Raw genomic sequence first — 15155 nt, forward strand, 5'->3', positions numbered from 1 at the left:
ATAAGGAGTAGGGACAGGTTCATTTGTCCTACATGTGACAAATACTGCCATTTCAGTTGACCTGAGGAATGCCCCATCAGACCAGAGGATCAACCTCAAATTTCACCAGGTATGTCCATCTGAACAGCTCCTGCCTGTCCTCCACCTCCACTAAGGAGCTATTGTGGCTCAGTAATTCGCATTAAAGTGCCTATGTTGTGGACACCTGAACTGAGGCCTGAGGAATCCCAGCTGCTGTGGGTCTGTGGCAGATATGGGAGGGAGCTGAGATCCCTTTCCAGCCCCAGGAATAACAACCAGCATGAGATGCCTTGACTGACTTTGCTGAATTATTTCCTTAAGTGGGGATGAAGGAGATCAGTCCCTGACCATGACTTCATGCCAAAGTAATACTGGGACAAGAAGCTGTGATTGTTACACTTAATTGGTTTTCTGTAAGGAGAAATGACCCTGGTGTGAAGAAGTGTGTGTGCCAGGTGAGGGCTGGAGCCCCAGGGATGCCTTCGGGCTGTTTGCCAGCAGGTTCCCCTGCAGCCACAGGGCCATGTGCAGGGAGTCTGGTGGGGGGCAGAGCAAGGGAGGCCTTGGGCTGGGCCTCTGCTGCTTAGCTGGGCCGGGCTTCTGGGCCCAAGGGGAGTTCCTGGCAAGCGGGCAGCGCTGCAGAGAGACCGGTCTGCCCAGGAGCAGCTCCTCTGCACAGCGCAGCAGGGCTGAGGGCACTGCCTGCGGCTGGCACTGGGAGGGGAGAGAAGGGAGATAGAGCTTACAGGCTTTGTGAATTGAGGGGATACTGAAAGCTCGATGGGGAATGAATGCTTGCAGCACATTACAGGGTAAGTCTGTGGCAGAAGGAAAACGCAGAAAGGCCGAGGACTGAGTGCTCTCTTTTCACAGGCTGGCAGCAGGCTCTGCAGCCAGGTTGCTGAAAGGGGTGTCCAGGTCTGTGGTGCAGAGCAGGGTCCCTGCTGTGCCCCAGGGGCTGTATGCTGGGCCAGGGCCTCTGCCGCCTGCCAGGCTCAGCACTCAGCCTGCCCGGGGAGCTGCCCAGGGCTCTGTGGGGAGAGGCTGCGGTTGGAAGGAGCCCCCTCGGCAGGGCAGGGTCCTGCTGCTGGTGGGAGGCTGTGGCCTGGGGCAGCCTATTCACAGATCCACAGCACACCAAGGGAATTTCAAAGGGAACTTCACTCTCATCTTCCCTTAGCCTCTCCTTTCAGTTTCTCTTTTTGGTTCAGTGGAAATAGAAAGATATGATGCTATCCTAAAAAAGCCTGACAGTCCTAAGGCATCCTAAGGAGGTTAAAAGGACCCCCCAGGAAGTCCCTTCTTGCCCTTCAACCCCTAGAAACATCCACCACTCCTTGCACAGTGTCAGCAGGGTCTGTGTGACCTGGGCTCTAGGACGTGCCCCCAGCGAGCTGTCCCTGGGCAGAGCCCTGCTGCCAGGAGGTGTCTGCAGGGCAGAGCTGAGCACCCAGTGGGTGGGATGGGGGCTGTGAGCTGCAGGCAGGAGGCGTGGGGACAGAGACCCAGCTGCAGGCAGGGACAGCTGCAGGCAGCATAGCCACGGGCAGGAAGTGAGAGTGAGCTGCTCCAAGAAACAAGGAAGGGGGACTTTTTAAATTTCTCTGCCATCCCTGCACTGCTGCTGTCTTCCACAATACAGCCCTTGGTCTCTTCTCCTCTCCCAACATGGACCACCAGAGATATTCACATGGGAACTTGTTCATGATTCTCCTTTGGAGTCAGTGATGTAGGGGATAAGTCAGGTGCAGCTCAGAATGCTGCATGTTCTGTCATGCAGATACAGGAATTGAGGAAAAGCCTCCATGTCCCGTCATGACATGTAGGGCTGTGTGTGGGGCTGTGAACGAGCTCACTCTGTCTTCAGGTCACATTGTTTTTAGCGCATTCAAAACTTTTCCTGCAAGAGTTCTGCTGGGCTGCAGGCTGCCCCCCTCCAGGGCACAGCTCTGCCATAGCAGCTCTGTGCTATCCATGGAGAAGATACCTGACCGCTAAAGGCATTGAAATGCTGCTGGAAATCTCTATGTGTTAGCTGCAGTGATCCCTCTGTATCCCTTGCTATGCGTGGAGAACTGAGACCATCCTCAAGACCACAGGTGATTGGAGATTTGCACTTGGAAACTGGATTTGTTTACTCTGAGCAGTGTGCAGGCTCTTTTCTAAGGGAACACCTGAGTATGATGGTATCTTTGAGTTCAAAGCGGTGCCTGTCCAGGGCAGCTGTGACCAGGACTTTGGGACAGGATAGCTGCCCTTAATCTGCTCTAAGGGACAGAGCCCTTGCCGCTCAGGCAAGATTTCACTTGAGTGCAGCAGTAATGCCAAAGACTTCCAGAGTCCCTTGCTCCCAGTGGCAACCTCTGGTAGCATAAACCAGAGTTTTACCAAGGAACGTGCAGCAGAGGTTTTCCTGAAAGGGGAGCAGCAGTTCTGATGTTTAACAAGAAACAGAGTAGGTTTTTCTCACAGGGCTGAGCCTAACATTTTGCTGTATTTCCCTCCTCAGACAGGTCCCCGTGCCCAGAGGAATCAAATGTCCAACAGCAGCTCCATCACCGAGTTCCTCCTCCTGCCATTCGCAGACACGAGGGAGCTGCAGCTCCTGCACTTCGCACTCTTCCTGGGCATCTACCTGGCTGCCCTCCTGGGCAACGGCCTCATCCTCACCACCGTAGCTTGTGACCACCGCCTCCACACCCCCATGTACTTCTTTCTCCTCAACCTTGCCCTCCTCGACCTCGGATCTGTCTCCACCACTGTCCCCAAAGCCATGGCCAATTCCCTCTGGGACACCAGGGCCATTTCCTATACAGGATGTGCTGCCCAGGTCTTTCTGTTTGTCTTTTTGATGTCAGCAGAGTATTCTCTTCTCACCATCATGTCCTACGACCGCTACGTTGCCATCTGCAAGCCCCTGCACTACGGGATCCTCCTGGACAGCAGAGCTTGTGCCCAGATGGCAGCAGCCGCCTGGGGTTCTGCTTTTCTCAATGCTCTGCTGCACACTGCCAATACATTTTCACTGCCCCTCTGCCAAGGCAATGCTGTGGACCAGTTCTTCTGTGAAATCCCTCAAATCCTCAAGCTCTCCTGTTCACAGTCCTTCCTCAGTGAAGTTTGGGTTCTTATGGGTAATATTTTCATCGACTTTGGGTGTTTTGTATTCATTGTGCTCTCCTATGTTCAGATCATCAGGGCCGTGCAGAGGATGCCCTCTGAGCAGGGGCAGCACAAAGCTTTCTCCTTGTGCCTCCCTCACCTGGCTGTGGTCTCCCTCTTTATCAGCACTGTCATGTTTACCTACCTGAAGCCCCTCTCCATCTCTTCCCCATCTCTGGACCTGGTGGTGGCAGTTCTGTACTCAGTGCTGCCTCCAGTAGTGAACCCCTTCATCTACAGCATGAGAATCCAGGAGCTGAAAGTTGCACTGAACAAAGTGATTTCATTGACATTTTTCACTGCTGATAAACTTCTCATTTGTCCCCACAACTGACTCACAGTATATTCATGACCGTCCTGTGCATTTTTATTATTATTATTATTATTATTATTATTATTATTATTATATTGTTGTTGTTGTTAATTATCATTGTGATGTTCCTACACACATTTGGCTTTGTCTCATTTCATCTGAAACATCAACCTGCTCTCTTTCTCTGTAGCCCCGATAAAATATGTGTACCACTGGGACTGAGCTGACTCTCTCATAGTGTCATTTTGGTATCTCAGCTTCTACAGGCAAATGAGATGTCTGCAGTCTCCATGGAGGAAATGTGGAACCAGCAGGCACAGGGAAGGTGGGTCTGGAAAAGGATTCAAGTCATCCTCAGCCACAAGTGATTGGCACAAAGCTGCACCAGAGGCGGTTCACACTGGACATTAGGAAACATTTCCTCACCATGAGAATGTCAGACGTGGCGGTTTTACTTGCGTGGTCAGCCAAGCTCCACCACGGCCACACTCTCATTCCCCCTCCTCAAGTGGAAATGGGTAGCAAATACGATGAAAAAGGCTCAAGGGTTGAGATAAGGACAGGAGGATCACTCAACAATTATCGTGATGGGCAAAACAGACTCAGAGTAGGGAGATGATAGTAAGTTTTATTGCCTATTACTAACAAGCTAGAGAAGTGAGAAACACAGGAAAGAAACCAAAAATGCCTCCCCACCATCCACCCTCTTCCACCTCCTCCCCGAGTGGTGCAGGGGAATGAATGAATGGGGGTTGTGGTCAGTCTATAGCACTTTGCCTCCGCCGCTCCTTCTTGATCACTCCTGTCCCCTGTGCTGTGTGGTCTCTCCCATGGGATGCAGTCGTTGGTGAACAGATCTGGCATGGGCTTCCCACAGGCAGCAGTTCTTCCAGAACTGCTCCTGATACGGGTCCGTACCACGGGGTCCATACCTCAACACACTGCTCCAACCTGGGTCCCCCACGGGCAGCAGCTCCTGCCAGGTCACCTGCTCCTGCGTGGACTCCTCTCCATGGGCTACAGGTCCAGCCTGGAATCTGCTCCAGCCGGGGTCCTCCACATGCCACAGCCTCCATCAGTTCGAGTCCACCTGCTCCACTATGGTTTCCTCCACATGCTGCAGTGTGGAGCCCTGCTCCCCCATGGTACTCCATGGGCTGCAGGGGGACAGCCTGCTTCACCATGGTCCTCACCACAGGCCGCAGAGGACTTTTGCTCTGGTGCCTGGAGCACCTCTCCCCCTCCTTCTTCACTAACCTTGGTGCCTGCAAGGCTGTTTCTCACTCCTCTCTCTCTCCCAGCTGCTGTGTGGCAGCATGGTTTTGTTGCTGCTGTTGTTTATTTTTGTTTGTTTGTTTTCCCTTTCTTAAATATGCTCTCACGGAGGTACAAACAACATCACTTATTGGCTCGGCTCTGGTCGGCAGCACGGCCCTAACCTAACATGGGGCAGCTTCTAGAGTCTTCTCACAGAAGCCATGCCTATGGCCCCCTGCTACCAGAATCTTGCCACATAAACCCATTAGAGGGGTTCCTCTCATCCTCAAGGAAGTACAACTGCCTGGATTTGTAAAGATGCCTGGAAACCCCTAGAGTCCTTGAAAGGTTTCCTAATCTTTCTGAGCATCTGACAAAGATATTGAACCCAGAGTGAGAGTTTAGCAGCTGTGATCCCAATCCAGCTGGACCTACTTCCCACCGTATGCAGCACAGTCAGTGTGCAGTCACCTCTTGGGCACCACAGCCTGCTTGATCTGCTCATAGCACCACCAGCCCTATGGGCAGCATGGGGAGACAGCCATGAAGAGCTGGAGAGGCAAGAGGAGGGATGAGGAGAGGTCAGATGGAAGCTGACCTTGTCTAGAAGTTGCCTCAAATACTGGTGTTCATCTCATCCAAGACAAGAACTGGACTGTGGGTACCCTACTTGTACTCATTATGCAGAACCACATGTCCATGGCTTCCTGGTGCACCACCTGGCCTGAGCAGTGACTGAAGAAGGACTGGTGCCTTAACCTGCCAATCTCTTAATGCCCTTGCCCTGTGTGAAGAGAGTCTTGGAAAGCAAGGCTGGGATCCTGTGTCAGGGTTTGCATTGATGGAAGCATGACACAGCAGCCATGTGAGCTTCCTGCTCTCCTGCTGTACTTGTATGCAGCACATGTCCTTGAGACAGTCAGATAGTCTCTCCCAGCCCATGTGCTGGCCCTTACCCCAGAGATCACCCCCAGACGAGGCTCTTCAGCTCAGGTCCTCCTGGAAGACTTAAGGGAAGATGAGACCACAGGAAGTCCCAGAAGAGAATCACAGACTCATACAATGGCTTGGGTTGGAAAGGACTTTAAAGAACACCTAGTTCCAACCCTCCTGCCATGGGCAGGGATGCCACCCACTAGAACGGGTTGCTCAGGGCCTCATGCAACCTGGTCATGAACACCTCCAGGGATGGGGCATGCACAACTTCTCTGGGCAACCTGTTCCAGTGCCTCACCGTGAAGAATTTCCTCCTAATCTCTCCTTTAAGCGTTAAACCTTCAACACCTTAAACCAGCCCTCAGAGATGATAAACAGTACCACAAGGAACACTCACAGTTTGTAATGTGCTATCCAAAATAATTCTGACACCAAACACAACTACAACCCTGTGTGGTGTAAATGCCTGGAGTAACTACGAAAATAAAACTAACATTCACATTTTTGAGGAAAAGGTACAGCATTGAAGAGGCTTTCAGGGTAGGGCATAACTGCATTATTTGAGCGTTCCCTAGGCTCCCAACCTTTGATGCTATCGCGCTGGGGAAACTTGGTGTGCTAGCTCTAAGGAACAGCACGGAGTGTAGAGTGGAGTGGAGACACCACGGCTAGGCTCTGTAATCAGATGGGGCCTCGATTGTTCTTGTGCACACAGCTGCACTTTTTGCCACCCTAAGCCAAAGACCTGTCATGTTTTGACAAATGCTGTACCCTAGTGTACTTTTTGCTCATTATAATATCATTATAATACCAAAACACACCTCCATCCCAAAAGCTACCCGCCTCCAAGGTGCGACCACCCCTCACTGAGCATGCGCTCTGAATTCCTCGGAGCCTATTACTTTAAACGGAGACGGGAAAACTTTACACCAATCATAACTAAGATATGCTTGACTAGAGCCACTCAAGCTCCACCTAAAAGATAGAAAATAATATAAATTGGCCCAAGAGAAAGGGGATGTTAGGGAAGATACCACCGTCAGGGGAGATACCATCCCGAGGACAACATCCTTAGGACCTCCTGACTCTTGGGATCAGTCGACGGGCTGAGCCTCTCTTCCCCCCCCATTGGGACGCCTTTGGGTGAGATCTGAATACTTGCTTATAAACCTCTATAGAGTCTTTGATCCTTTTAACGCGTTTATTTCTAGGCTGCGCACCTGTAACATCTGTAAACACCTGTAACACCTGTAACATCTATAACATCTGTAACACCTGTAACATCTATAACATCTATAACATCTGTAACATCTATAACATCTATAACATCTATAACACCTGTAACATCTATAACACCTATAACACCTATAACACCTGTGTATTTTATGCATACTAACTTGCTTTTGCAGACAGTCACTATCGCCGGCAATCCAAAAGAACCTGATTATCTGTTGCTGTAATAAACCATACTTGATTGCATTGTGATAACTCTCATTGAGTGCAACGAGGGTGAGGGTGGTTATCCGTGATAGTTCAGTGTTCTGAATCTAACCAGACCCCCAGGCGGTTAATGCATTTTTGGTGAATGTCCGAACGGACCCCCAGATGGTTAATGCGTTTTTGGTGAATGTCTGAACGGACCCCCAGGCCGTTAATGCGTTTTTGGTGAATGTCTGACTGGACCCCCAGACGGTTAATGTGTTTTTGGTGAATGTCCGACTGGTTCAGTAACCTGAATCTGACCGGGCCCGTAACGGTTAATCAGCTACACCCCTTAACGCGACACCCTGAGATCCCAAAAAAATCAACACCAATTTCAGCAAATAATAAGCTGATATAATGCTTATAACTATTTTATTTGAACCATTATCTCTACTCTTTGGGCCCCACGTTATGTGCCAAAGGGAGTGTTGTGGTTTAACCTGGATGGCAGCTCAGCACCACATAGCCATTTTCTCCACACTCTGCCAGTGGGACAGGGGAGAAAAAAATTAGGGAGAAAAAAAAAAAAAGAAAAGAAAAGAAAATCTTGTGGATGGAGATAAAGACAGTTTAATAGTACAAAAAAAAATGAACGGGAAATAATAATAATAAAGATCTTATTATTGTTGATGTTGTTGATGATGATTATAGTAGAATGCACAAAGCAAGTGATGCACAATGTAATTACTCGCCACCTGCTGAAAAACGCACAGCCTGATTCAGGTCAGAGCAGCCACTGGCAAGCTGAACCAATGGGTGATGCTGGTTGTACCTTTTTGAGGGCAGATTTAAAAAAGGGAAAAACCTGCTGGGCAACAGCAGCTGGGAGAGGGAGGTGTGAGAAATAGCCCTGCAGACAGCAAGGTCACTGCAGAAAGAGGGCAGGAGGTGCTCCAGACACCAGAAGTTCCCCTGCAGCCCGTGAAGAGGCCCCTGGTGGAGCAGGCTGTTCCCCTTCCACCCATGTGTCCCATGGTGGAGCAGATCTTGATGCTGCAGCCTGTGGAGGAGCCCACAGTGGAGTAGGTGGATATGGCCTAGAGGAGGCTGCAGCCCATGGAGTGTTATCGCTGAAGAAAGCTCCAAATCTTGGGACCCCAAACGACCACTCAAAAAATATGTACTTCCCATTTTTCTCTTTGAAGTGGGAGAGAGTGAATGGTCGTAGAGGAGGTCACCTGTGTAGCAGGGTAAATCCACCACAGTACAGGCACGGGAAGGGTTCAGCACTAGAGCTGTGGCCATCCAGAGATGGCATCTCAGCATCCAGGACATGCTCAGCCAGCCTGGCTGCACAGAGGAGAAGGAACAGAGGTTCCCCTGAAGGAGAGCAGGACAAGGGGAAGACTTGATTTCGAACATAGGCATTTCTGGCACATTCCTGAGAAGCCTGTGGGAGCTGCAGGCCACAACAGTGTCTGGGACACCGGACATCCTTCCTCCAAAAGATCCCAGAGATCGCAGAACCCAAAGAGGCACCAGCTCCAAGGGAAAACTTGCCCTGGATTGTCCCCATCACAAGGAGGCTGAGCCATGCCCAGAGGAGCCCTGGGGCTCAGGACAGCCCTAGCATCAGGACCCAGGAATCTTGACTGCCACATTGTCCTCTGAGCCCAGAGGGACACTTAGAAAAGGCTCTTGCAGTAGCCAACAGCCCTGTTCAGCCTCCCCCCAAAGCCCAGGACTTGAAGTATTGTACAGCTGACAGCCACTGGGCCACCACTTGTGAGGGGGCTCCTGACAACCTCACCTTTGGGCGAGAGCTGCAGGAGCACTGGGAACAGGGAAGTCATGTCTTGCAGGGAAGTGCTGGCACTGCCACTGCTCCAGCTATGATATCCTGGTGATGCAGGGCATCGCCTGTGACATCAGCACGTGTCATTAGAAGGCCTGTGAGGTCAGCAGCAAGGAGACAGGACCGCTCGGGAGAGAGATTAGAGATTTCCCTTCTTGTCCTGAGAAACAGTCACTTCCCTTCAGCCCAGTTCTTTTCCACAGGATCCTGACAAAGCCACCAAGAACATCTCCAAATGGTGACAAAGACCATGGAATATAGGAAGTAGAGCCCTGGAGAAGTCACTGCTGTGTTCCTGCCCCAACACGCCTCTGCTCTTGGAAGCCCTTCCAGGAAGGTGGGTTTTGAGTCTTGTCCTGGGGCTGGGCTTTTTTCAAAAGATGGGAGCGAAGGCACCTGGGATGCAGCAGCCCCTCAGTGTGCCTGAACTCCTCTTCACTGCATGTCGCTCACCTGGAGAAGTAGTAGGTCTTATATGGAGGAATTGCAGCGCATGCCAGGGCCTTCCTTCCCAGATGTCACACGGGGCTCTGAGATTTGAAAAGGCCTCAGCGCCATCCCCCAGTCTGCCATGCAGGACGCAGAGGTGGTACACGAGGGAATGGCAACTGTACTCCCTGTTTATCATTCCTGCTTGTCTCTTCTGAAGAATCTGCCCCCATCCAGCACAGCACCCCAAGCTGAGGGACCTGTCCCCCCACACCTCAGCAGCTCTGCCATCAATGTCCCAGCCCTGTGACAGCAGGCGGGGATCCAGCTCCTCCTGCCTGTGCCCCAGGCTGAGGGCATTGGGGGACATCTGGGCTGCAGCACCTCAGCTGTGGCTCAGACTTGTCCCAGACCTTGTGCCAAGAGCCTGGGCATGCACAGGCTTTCCATCACAGCAAAGACTTGCTGCTGTGGATTGCAGATGGCCCTAGGAGGATGAAATGAGGGGCCTGAAGCACAGTATGCCCTGTGTAATACACAATAAATGTTAGTTCATTGTCTTTTGTATTATAAAACAAGGAGTTCCGTTTGAGGAGCAGGAGTTGCAAAAGCTTCCTGCTGAAGTAAGGAGATGTATAATGCTTGGCTAGACACTATGAAAATTCTTTTGCTTAATGTAACAAAAGAGAACCCCCTCCCCTTCTCTCCTTCTGCATCTCAGTTGCCTCTTTTGTTCAAAGACACTGCTGCAAAGTTCATGTAACCATCTCCTGATAAGTTGCTAAACTAGTGTATCAACATCCTGCCTTCCTGTCTCACACTGGGCCAACATGACCAAATAAAAAAAGAAGTTGAACCACAACACCGAGGAAGACTACGGCCTTCATCTTCACGACCACCAGAGGGACAGAGACGACCCCCTAGCAACAGTGCGCGCAGTCGCAGAATATACCAGGATGTGCTGCGTAATCCCAGAATTACCAAGATATAAAAAGGGACCCTGGCGGGGGTGAGGTGCGCACCGTTGGCGGAGCCGAGACTCCCCGGCCGCCCAGCGCTGTTTTGCTTGCTGTTGCTTACTCAATAAATTCCTTTCTATTATTAATGCAATGCTCTCTGAAAATTAATTGAGGGGGCAACTTATAACACCCTGGTGTTCCTGAGGCCAGAAGGAAATGGGCCTGGGCTGTGCTGCCCTGACAGCAGAGAGCCTTTGTGGTGTTGGTGCAGCCTTGAGGGCAAGTGCTGGAGCTGTGCCCGTTCTCCAGGCATGAGAATGGGCTTCTGAAAATGTCTTTGGCTGTGGGCATCCTGTGATTCAGGGACACAGAAAAAAATCACTGTGTCTGGACAGTACCATCAGTGTGATTAAAGGATGGGGATGAGAAGCAGCAGCAGCGTTTGCAAACCAAAGGACACAAGTGGAAACCCCAGTGTGATGTGCCTTATATTCAGGCACCACATTCCTTTGCAGCCCTGGGAAGTGATCACTTGCTCATAAGCACCAGGTCTGTTGGAGATTCCCTCAGGGGTGCCCGTTAAGTACCAGCTATGAATGGCCAGAGCTGTCCTGTGGGACTATGCTGCCTATGTCAGCTCCATCCTCCAGTGGTGCTGGGCAGCGTTGGCATCTCAGGTAGCACTGTAGGCCTGGAATTGCCTTTAAATGGAGCAGCTATCCCAAATTTCATTAGGCAATGTAGGGATGTCCATGAGACAAGTGCCGTTACAGTCCCTGGAGATCGAGGGAAAACCAGGTGGAGAAGAGGGAGAGAGAGACTCAGCTCTCCGTGTGGCACAGTTCTCCATTGGGTCAGGTGGATGCCTCTACAGGCTGCCCTGAGCTTACCGAGGAGGGACAGGTTTAGTTGTCCTAAATGGGTGCATTTGCTGTCATTTCAGCTGGCCAAAGGCATTCCCCACCATCCTCCAAGGGGATGCCCCCAGGTGCTGCCCTGTCCCTCATGGTACCTCCATGAGAGCTTGCAGAGGCCTGAACATACCTCTGCCCCCTGATATGTCACCAGGTGTTTGCAACCCCCTGATTTCCTCCATCTCCATTAATGATCCTGGAGATGAGACAGGGAGCTCACCTGCAGCTGCCCATGTTATGCACACCTAAATTCAGCGCTGAGTAATCCCAGCTCCGGTTTGTGACAGGCATGGGAGAGACATGAGTCCTATTCCAGCCCCAGGACAGAAACCCAGTATGAGATATCTCAAGTAACTCTGCTGAATCCCTTCCTTAAGCAGGGGGTTAAAGGAGTTACATCTATGACCATGCCTGGGTGTCCCAACATCAAATGGGATACAAAGAGAAGATTGCTACAGATAATTGTTTTTGTGCTAAGAGAAATGATCCTGCTGTCGAGAAGTGTGTGTGCCAAGTGAGGGCTGGAGCCCCAGGGATTCCTTCAGACTGTTTCCCAGCAGGTTCCCCTGCAGCCCCATGTGCAGGGAGCCTGGTGGAGGGCAGAGCAAAGGAGGCCTTGGGCTGGGCCTCTGCTGCTGAGCTGGGCCGGGCTCCTGGGCCCAAGGGGAGCTCCTGGCAAGCGGGCAGCGCTGCAGAGAGACAGCTCTGCCCAGGAGCAGCTCCTGTGCACAGCGCAGCAGGGCTGGGGGCACTGCCTGCAGAGACACAGTGCTTAAAGGCAGGCAGAAGTGGCAGGATGCCCAGAGCTCACCAGGGGAGAAGACTTCCCAGCCCTGAACCTGGTGAGTTTCTGGCTGGAGGAAGAAGAAACCGGGGGTGCAGGCAGGGGTGTCCAGGGCTGTGGTGCAGAGCAGGGTCCCTGCTGTGCCCCAGGGGCTGTGTGGTGGGGCAGGGCCTCTGCTGCCTGCCAGGCTCAGCACTCAGCCTGCCCAGGGAGCTGCCCAGGGCGCTGTGGGGAGAAGCTGTGGGTGGAAGGAGCCCCCCCCCCCGACAGGGCTAGGTCCTGCTGCTGGTGGGAGGCTGCTGCCTGGGGCAGCCTGCTCACAGCTCCACAGCACAGCCAGGGTGTATCCAAGGGGTCTTTGCAAGAGCCGGGGTAAAGTAGGGGATTTCAGCTTCAGTCACGGCTTTCCTGAGCCTCCTGAACTTTCAATCTTCTCTACTTGCCTCAGTTGTAATAGAAATATATGCTGTTAATTCCAAGAAGTGCCTGAGACTCCATGATGGGTGAGAGGTTACAAGGATCTTTTCCTTCCCCTCAGCCCCTAGAAAGCTCCACCACCACATGGGCAGTGTCAGCAGGGTCTGTGTGCCCTGGGCTCTAGGATGTGCCCCCAGCGAGCTGCTCCTGGGCAGAGCCCTGCTGCCAGGAGGTGTCTGCAGGGCAGAGCTGAGCACCCAGTGGGTGGGATGGGGGCTGTGAGCTGCAGGCAGGAGGCGTGGGGACAGAGACCCAGCTGCAGGCAGGGACAGCTGCAGGCAGCAGAACCACAGGCAGGGAATGACAGGGAGCTGCTCCCAGAAACTACATGGCAGAAGGGAATTTGGCCACCTCTGTTCCATCCCAGCACTGCTGATGCTTTCCATTGCCTTGACTGCCATACAGCAAAGCCTCTGCCCCCACAACTATGGGATCTCATGCTTTGTTGTCCCCTTGGCAGCAGGACCCTCAGAACAAAGAACCCCCTCCCAAGTACCGATCTCTTACTCCATTTCCTGCCTCCCTCACTAGGAACCCTGGGCCATTTCTCTGTGTTTCCCCTCCCATCCATCCTGCCCTTGCTATTCCCCTCAGATTCCCTGGGGAGTGGGTTTAAAGATAGAGCTCAAACACCAAAATACCGAGTCCTGCTCTGGATGTGCATCCCTGGGAGCAGAGTGCCCAAGCTGTTCTAGCCAAAATGGCTCTGGTCACTGCAGAGCCTAGTGCTGGGAAATAATCTGTCTCTGTTCAGGTCACTGTGGTTTATGAACATCCAGCAGAGGTTTTCCTGGAGTTTTCTTGCTGTAGGATGTTGAACAGCCCCACTGAATTACAGGTACACTGCATCTGAATGAAACTACGAATTTCAGAATGGGTCACCGCCTTTCCCAGCAGTGCTGAATCCGATGGAGCTCATGTGCAGAGGTCGTGGCTCCAAACAGTGCTCAGCCAGCACAAACCAACGCTTCATCCAGAAAAGAGAATGAAGATGCTGCTGAGAAAGCGCATATTTGTGGAGGTGGGTGAGAAGGGAAGGGTGTTGCTGAAAGGACAGAGATTTGCTCAAAGAAGTCTGCCCAAAGTTCTCCATGTGCTTTTCTCTTTGGACAGGCCCCAAGGCCAAGAGGCATCAGATGTCCAACAACAGCTCCATCACCGAGTTCCTTCTCCTGGCATTCGCAGACACATGGGAGCTGCAGCTCCTGCACTTCGCGATCTTCCTGGGCATCTACCTGGCTGCCCTCCTGGGCAATGGCCTCATCCTCACCGCTGTAGCCTGTGACCACCGCCTCCACACCCCCATGTACTTCTTCCTCTTCAACCTCGCCCTCCTCGACCTGGGCTGCATCTCCACCACTGTCCCCAAAGCCATAGCCAATTCCCTCTGGGACACCAGATCCATCTCCTATGAAGGATGTGTTATACAGGTCTTTCTCATTGTCATCTTGTTTTCAACAGAGCTTTCTGTTCTCACCATCATGTCCTATGACCGCTACATTGCCATCTGCAAGCCCCTGCACTATGGGACCCTCCTGGGCAGCAGATCTTGTGCCCAGATGGCAGCAGCTGCCTGGGGCAGTGGGGTTCTCTATGCTCTGCTGTACACGGCCAATACATTTTCACTGCCCCTCTGCGGAGAAAATGCTGTGGACCAGTTCTTCTGTGAAATCCCCCAGATCCTCAAACTCTCCTGCTCACACTCCTACCTCAGGGAAATTTGGGTGCTTATGGTTGCTACCTGTTTAGCATTTGGCTGTTTTGTTTTCATTCTTTTTTCCTATGTGCGGATCTTCAGGGCTGTGCTGAGGATGCCCTCTAAGCAGGGTCAGCACAAAGCCTTCTCCACATGCCTCCCTCACCTGTTTGTGGTCTCCCTCTTTGTCATCTCTGGCTTTTTTGCCTATCTGAAGCCCCCCTCTATCTCCTCCCCAACCCTAAATCTCTTGGTGGCAGTTCTGTACTCGGTGGTGCCCCCAACATTCAATCCCCTCATCTACAGCATGAGAAACAAGGAGCTCAAGGGTGCTATTAGGAAAGGAATATCATGGATATTTCTGAATGGTGATAAACTTCCCCTCTTTCTCCACAAATGACTTCCTGGATATAATTTGAATGCCTAGTACTTGTTTCATTAAGAATATTGGTATTTTTACCTTTATCCTTAGTTTCATTTCCATTTATTACTTTCTTAGAAAAAAAGGCTTATTGTTCATCCAGCATCTCCTGAAGTATTAAACTGCTCTGTTTACTCTGCACAGTTTTTCCCTCCCTGCATGTCAACTTCGACTCTCCTTTAGCATCTGCTTAATAAAACAGCATCTCTCCAATGCACTGCTTAAAATCCTGCCTCTTCTTTCAAAGCTGGTGTCAGCAATAGGTCTGAGCATTGCGGTGGTTTCACACTGATGGGCAGCTGAACTCCAGCACACCACTCTTTCACCCCTGCTTCTGAAAGGTACAGACAAAGAAAATGGAGTTGGAAAGGGCTGCTGGGTTTATACAAGGGACAGGGAGATGACTCATCAATTGCAGTCATGGAAGCAGACCCTGTAGGGAGATTAAGGTAATATTTATTAGCAGACTGAAGCAGTGAGAAAAAAAATAAAATAAAATAAAATAAAAA

General features: G+C 51.5%; 2 protein-coding genes and 2 long non-coding RNA genes across 4 annotated transcripts in view; 3 read left to right on the forward strand and 1 right to left on the reverse strand.

Annotated features, from left to right (window-relative positions):
• LOC311425573 overlaps positions 1–7462 on the reverse strand; it is a 189831-nt gene extending 182369 nt beyond the window's left edge. Inside the window, exons 1-2 of the long non-coding RNA XR_014686379.1 lie at positions 7046–7462; positions 6938–6982 (exon numbers count right to left, since the gene is read on the reverse strand). This is a non-coding gene — a long non-coding RNA (uncharacterized lncRNA). The remainder of the gene's footprint in view (positions 1–6937; positions 6983–7045) is intronic.
• Positions 1–15155, forward strand: part of LOC311425575 — a 329601-nt gene that overhangs the window by 238245 nt on the left and 76201 nt on the right. The window lies entirely within an intron of this gene.
• LOC311425601 (olfactory receptor 14A16-like) lies at positions 43–3517 on the forward strand (the record flags this gene model as incomplete). The annotated part of the gene is made up of 2 exons (XM_084501539.1): positions 43–109; positions 2531–3517. Exon 2 carries the CDS (start codon positions 2558–2560, stop codon positions 3515–3517), a length of 960 nt encoding a protein of 319 aa, XP_084357665.1. The 5' UTR covers positions 43–109; positions 2531–2557.
• LOC311425602 (olfactory receptor 14C36-like) lies at positions 13666–14625 on the forward strand (the record flags this gene model as incomplete). The annotated part of the gene is made up of 1 exon (XM_084501540.1): positions 13666–14625. One exon carries the CDS (start codon positions 13666–13668, stop codon positions 14623–14625), a length of 960 nt encoding a protein of 319 aa, XP_084357666.1.

This window comes from Aythya ferina (genome assembly GCF_964211825.1).
Source record: "Aythya ferina genome assembly, chromosome: 32".
Classification (NCBI taxonomy): Eukaryota; Metazoa; Chordata; class Aves; order Anseriformes; family Anatidae; genus Aythya; species Aythya ferina.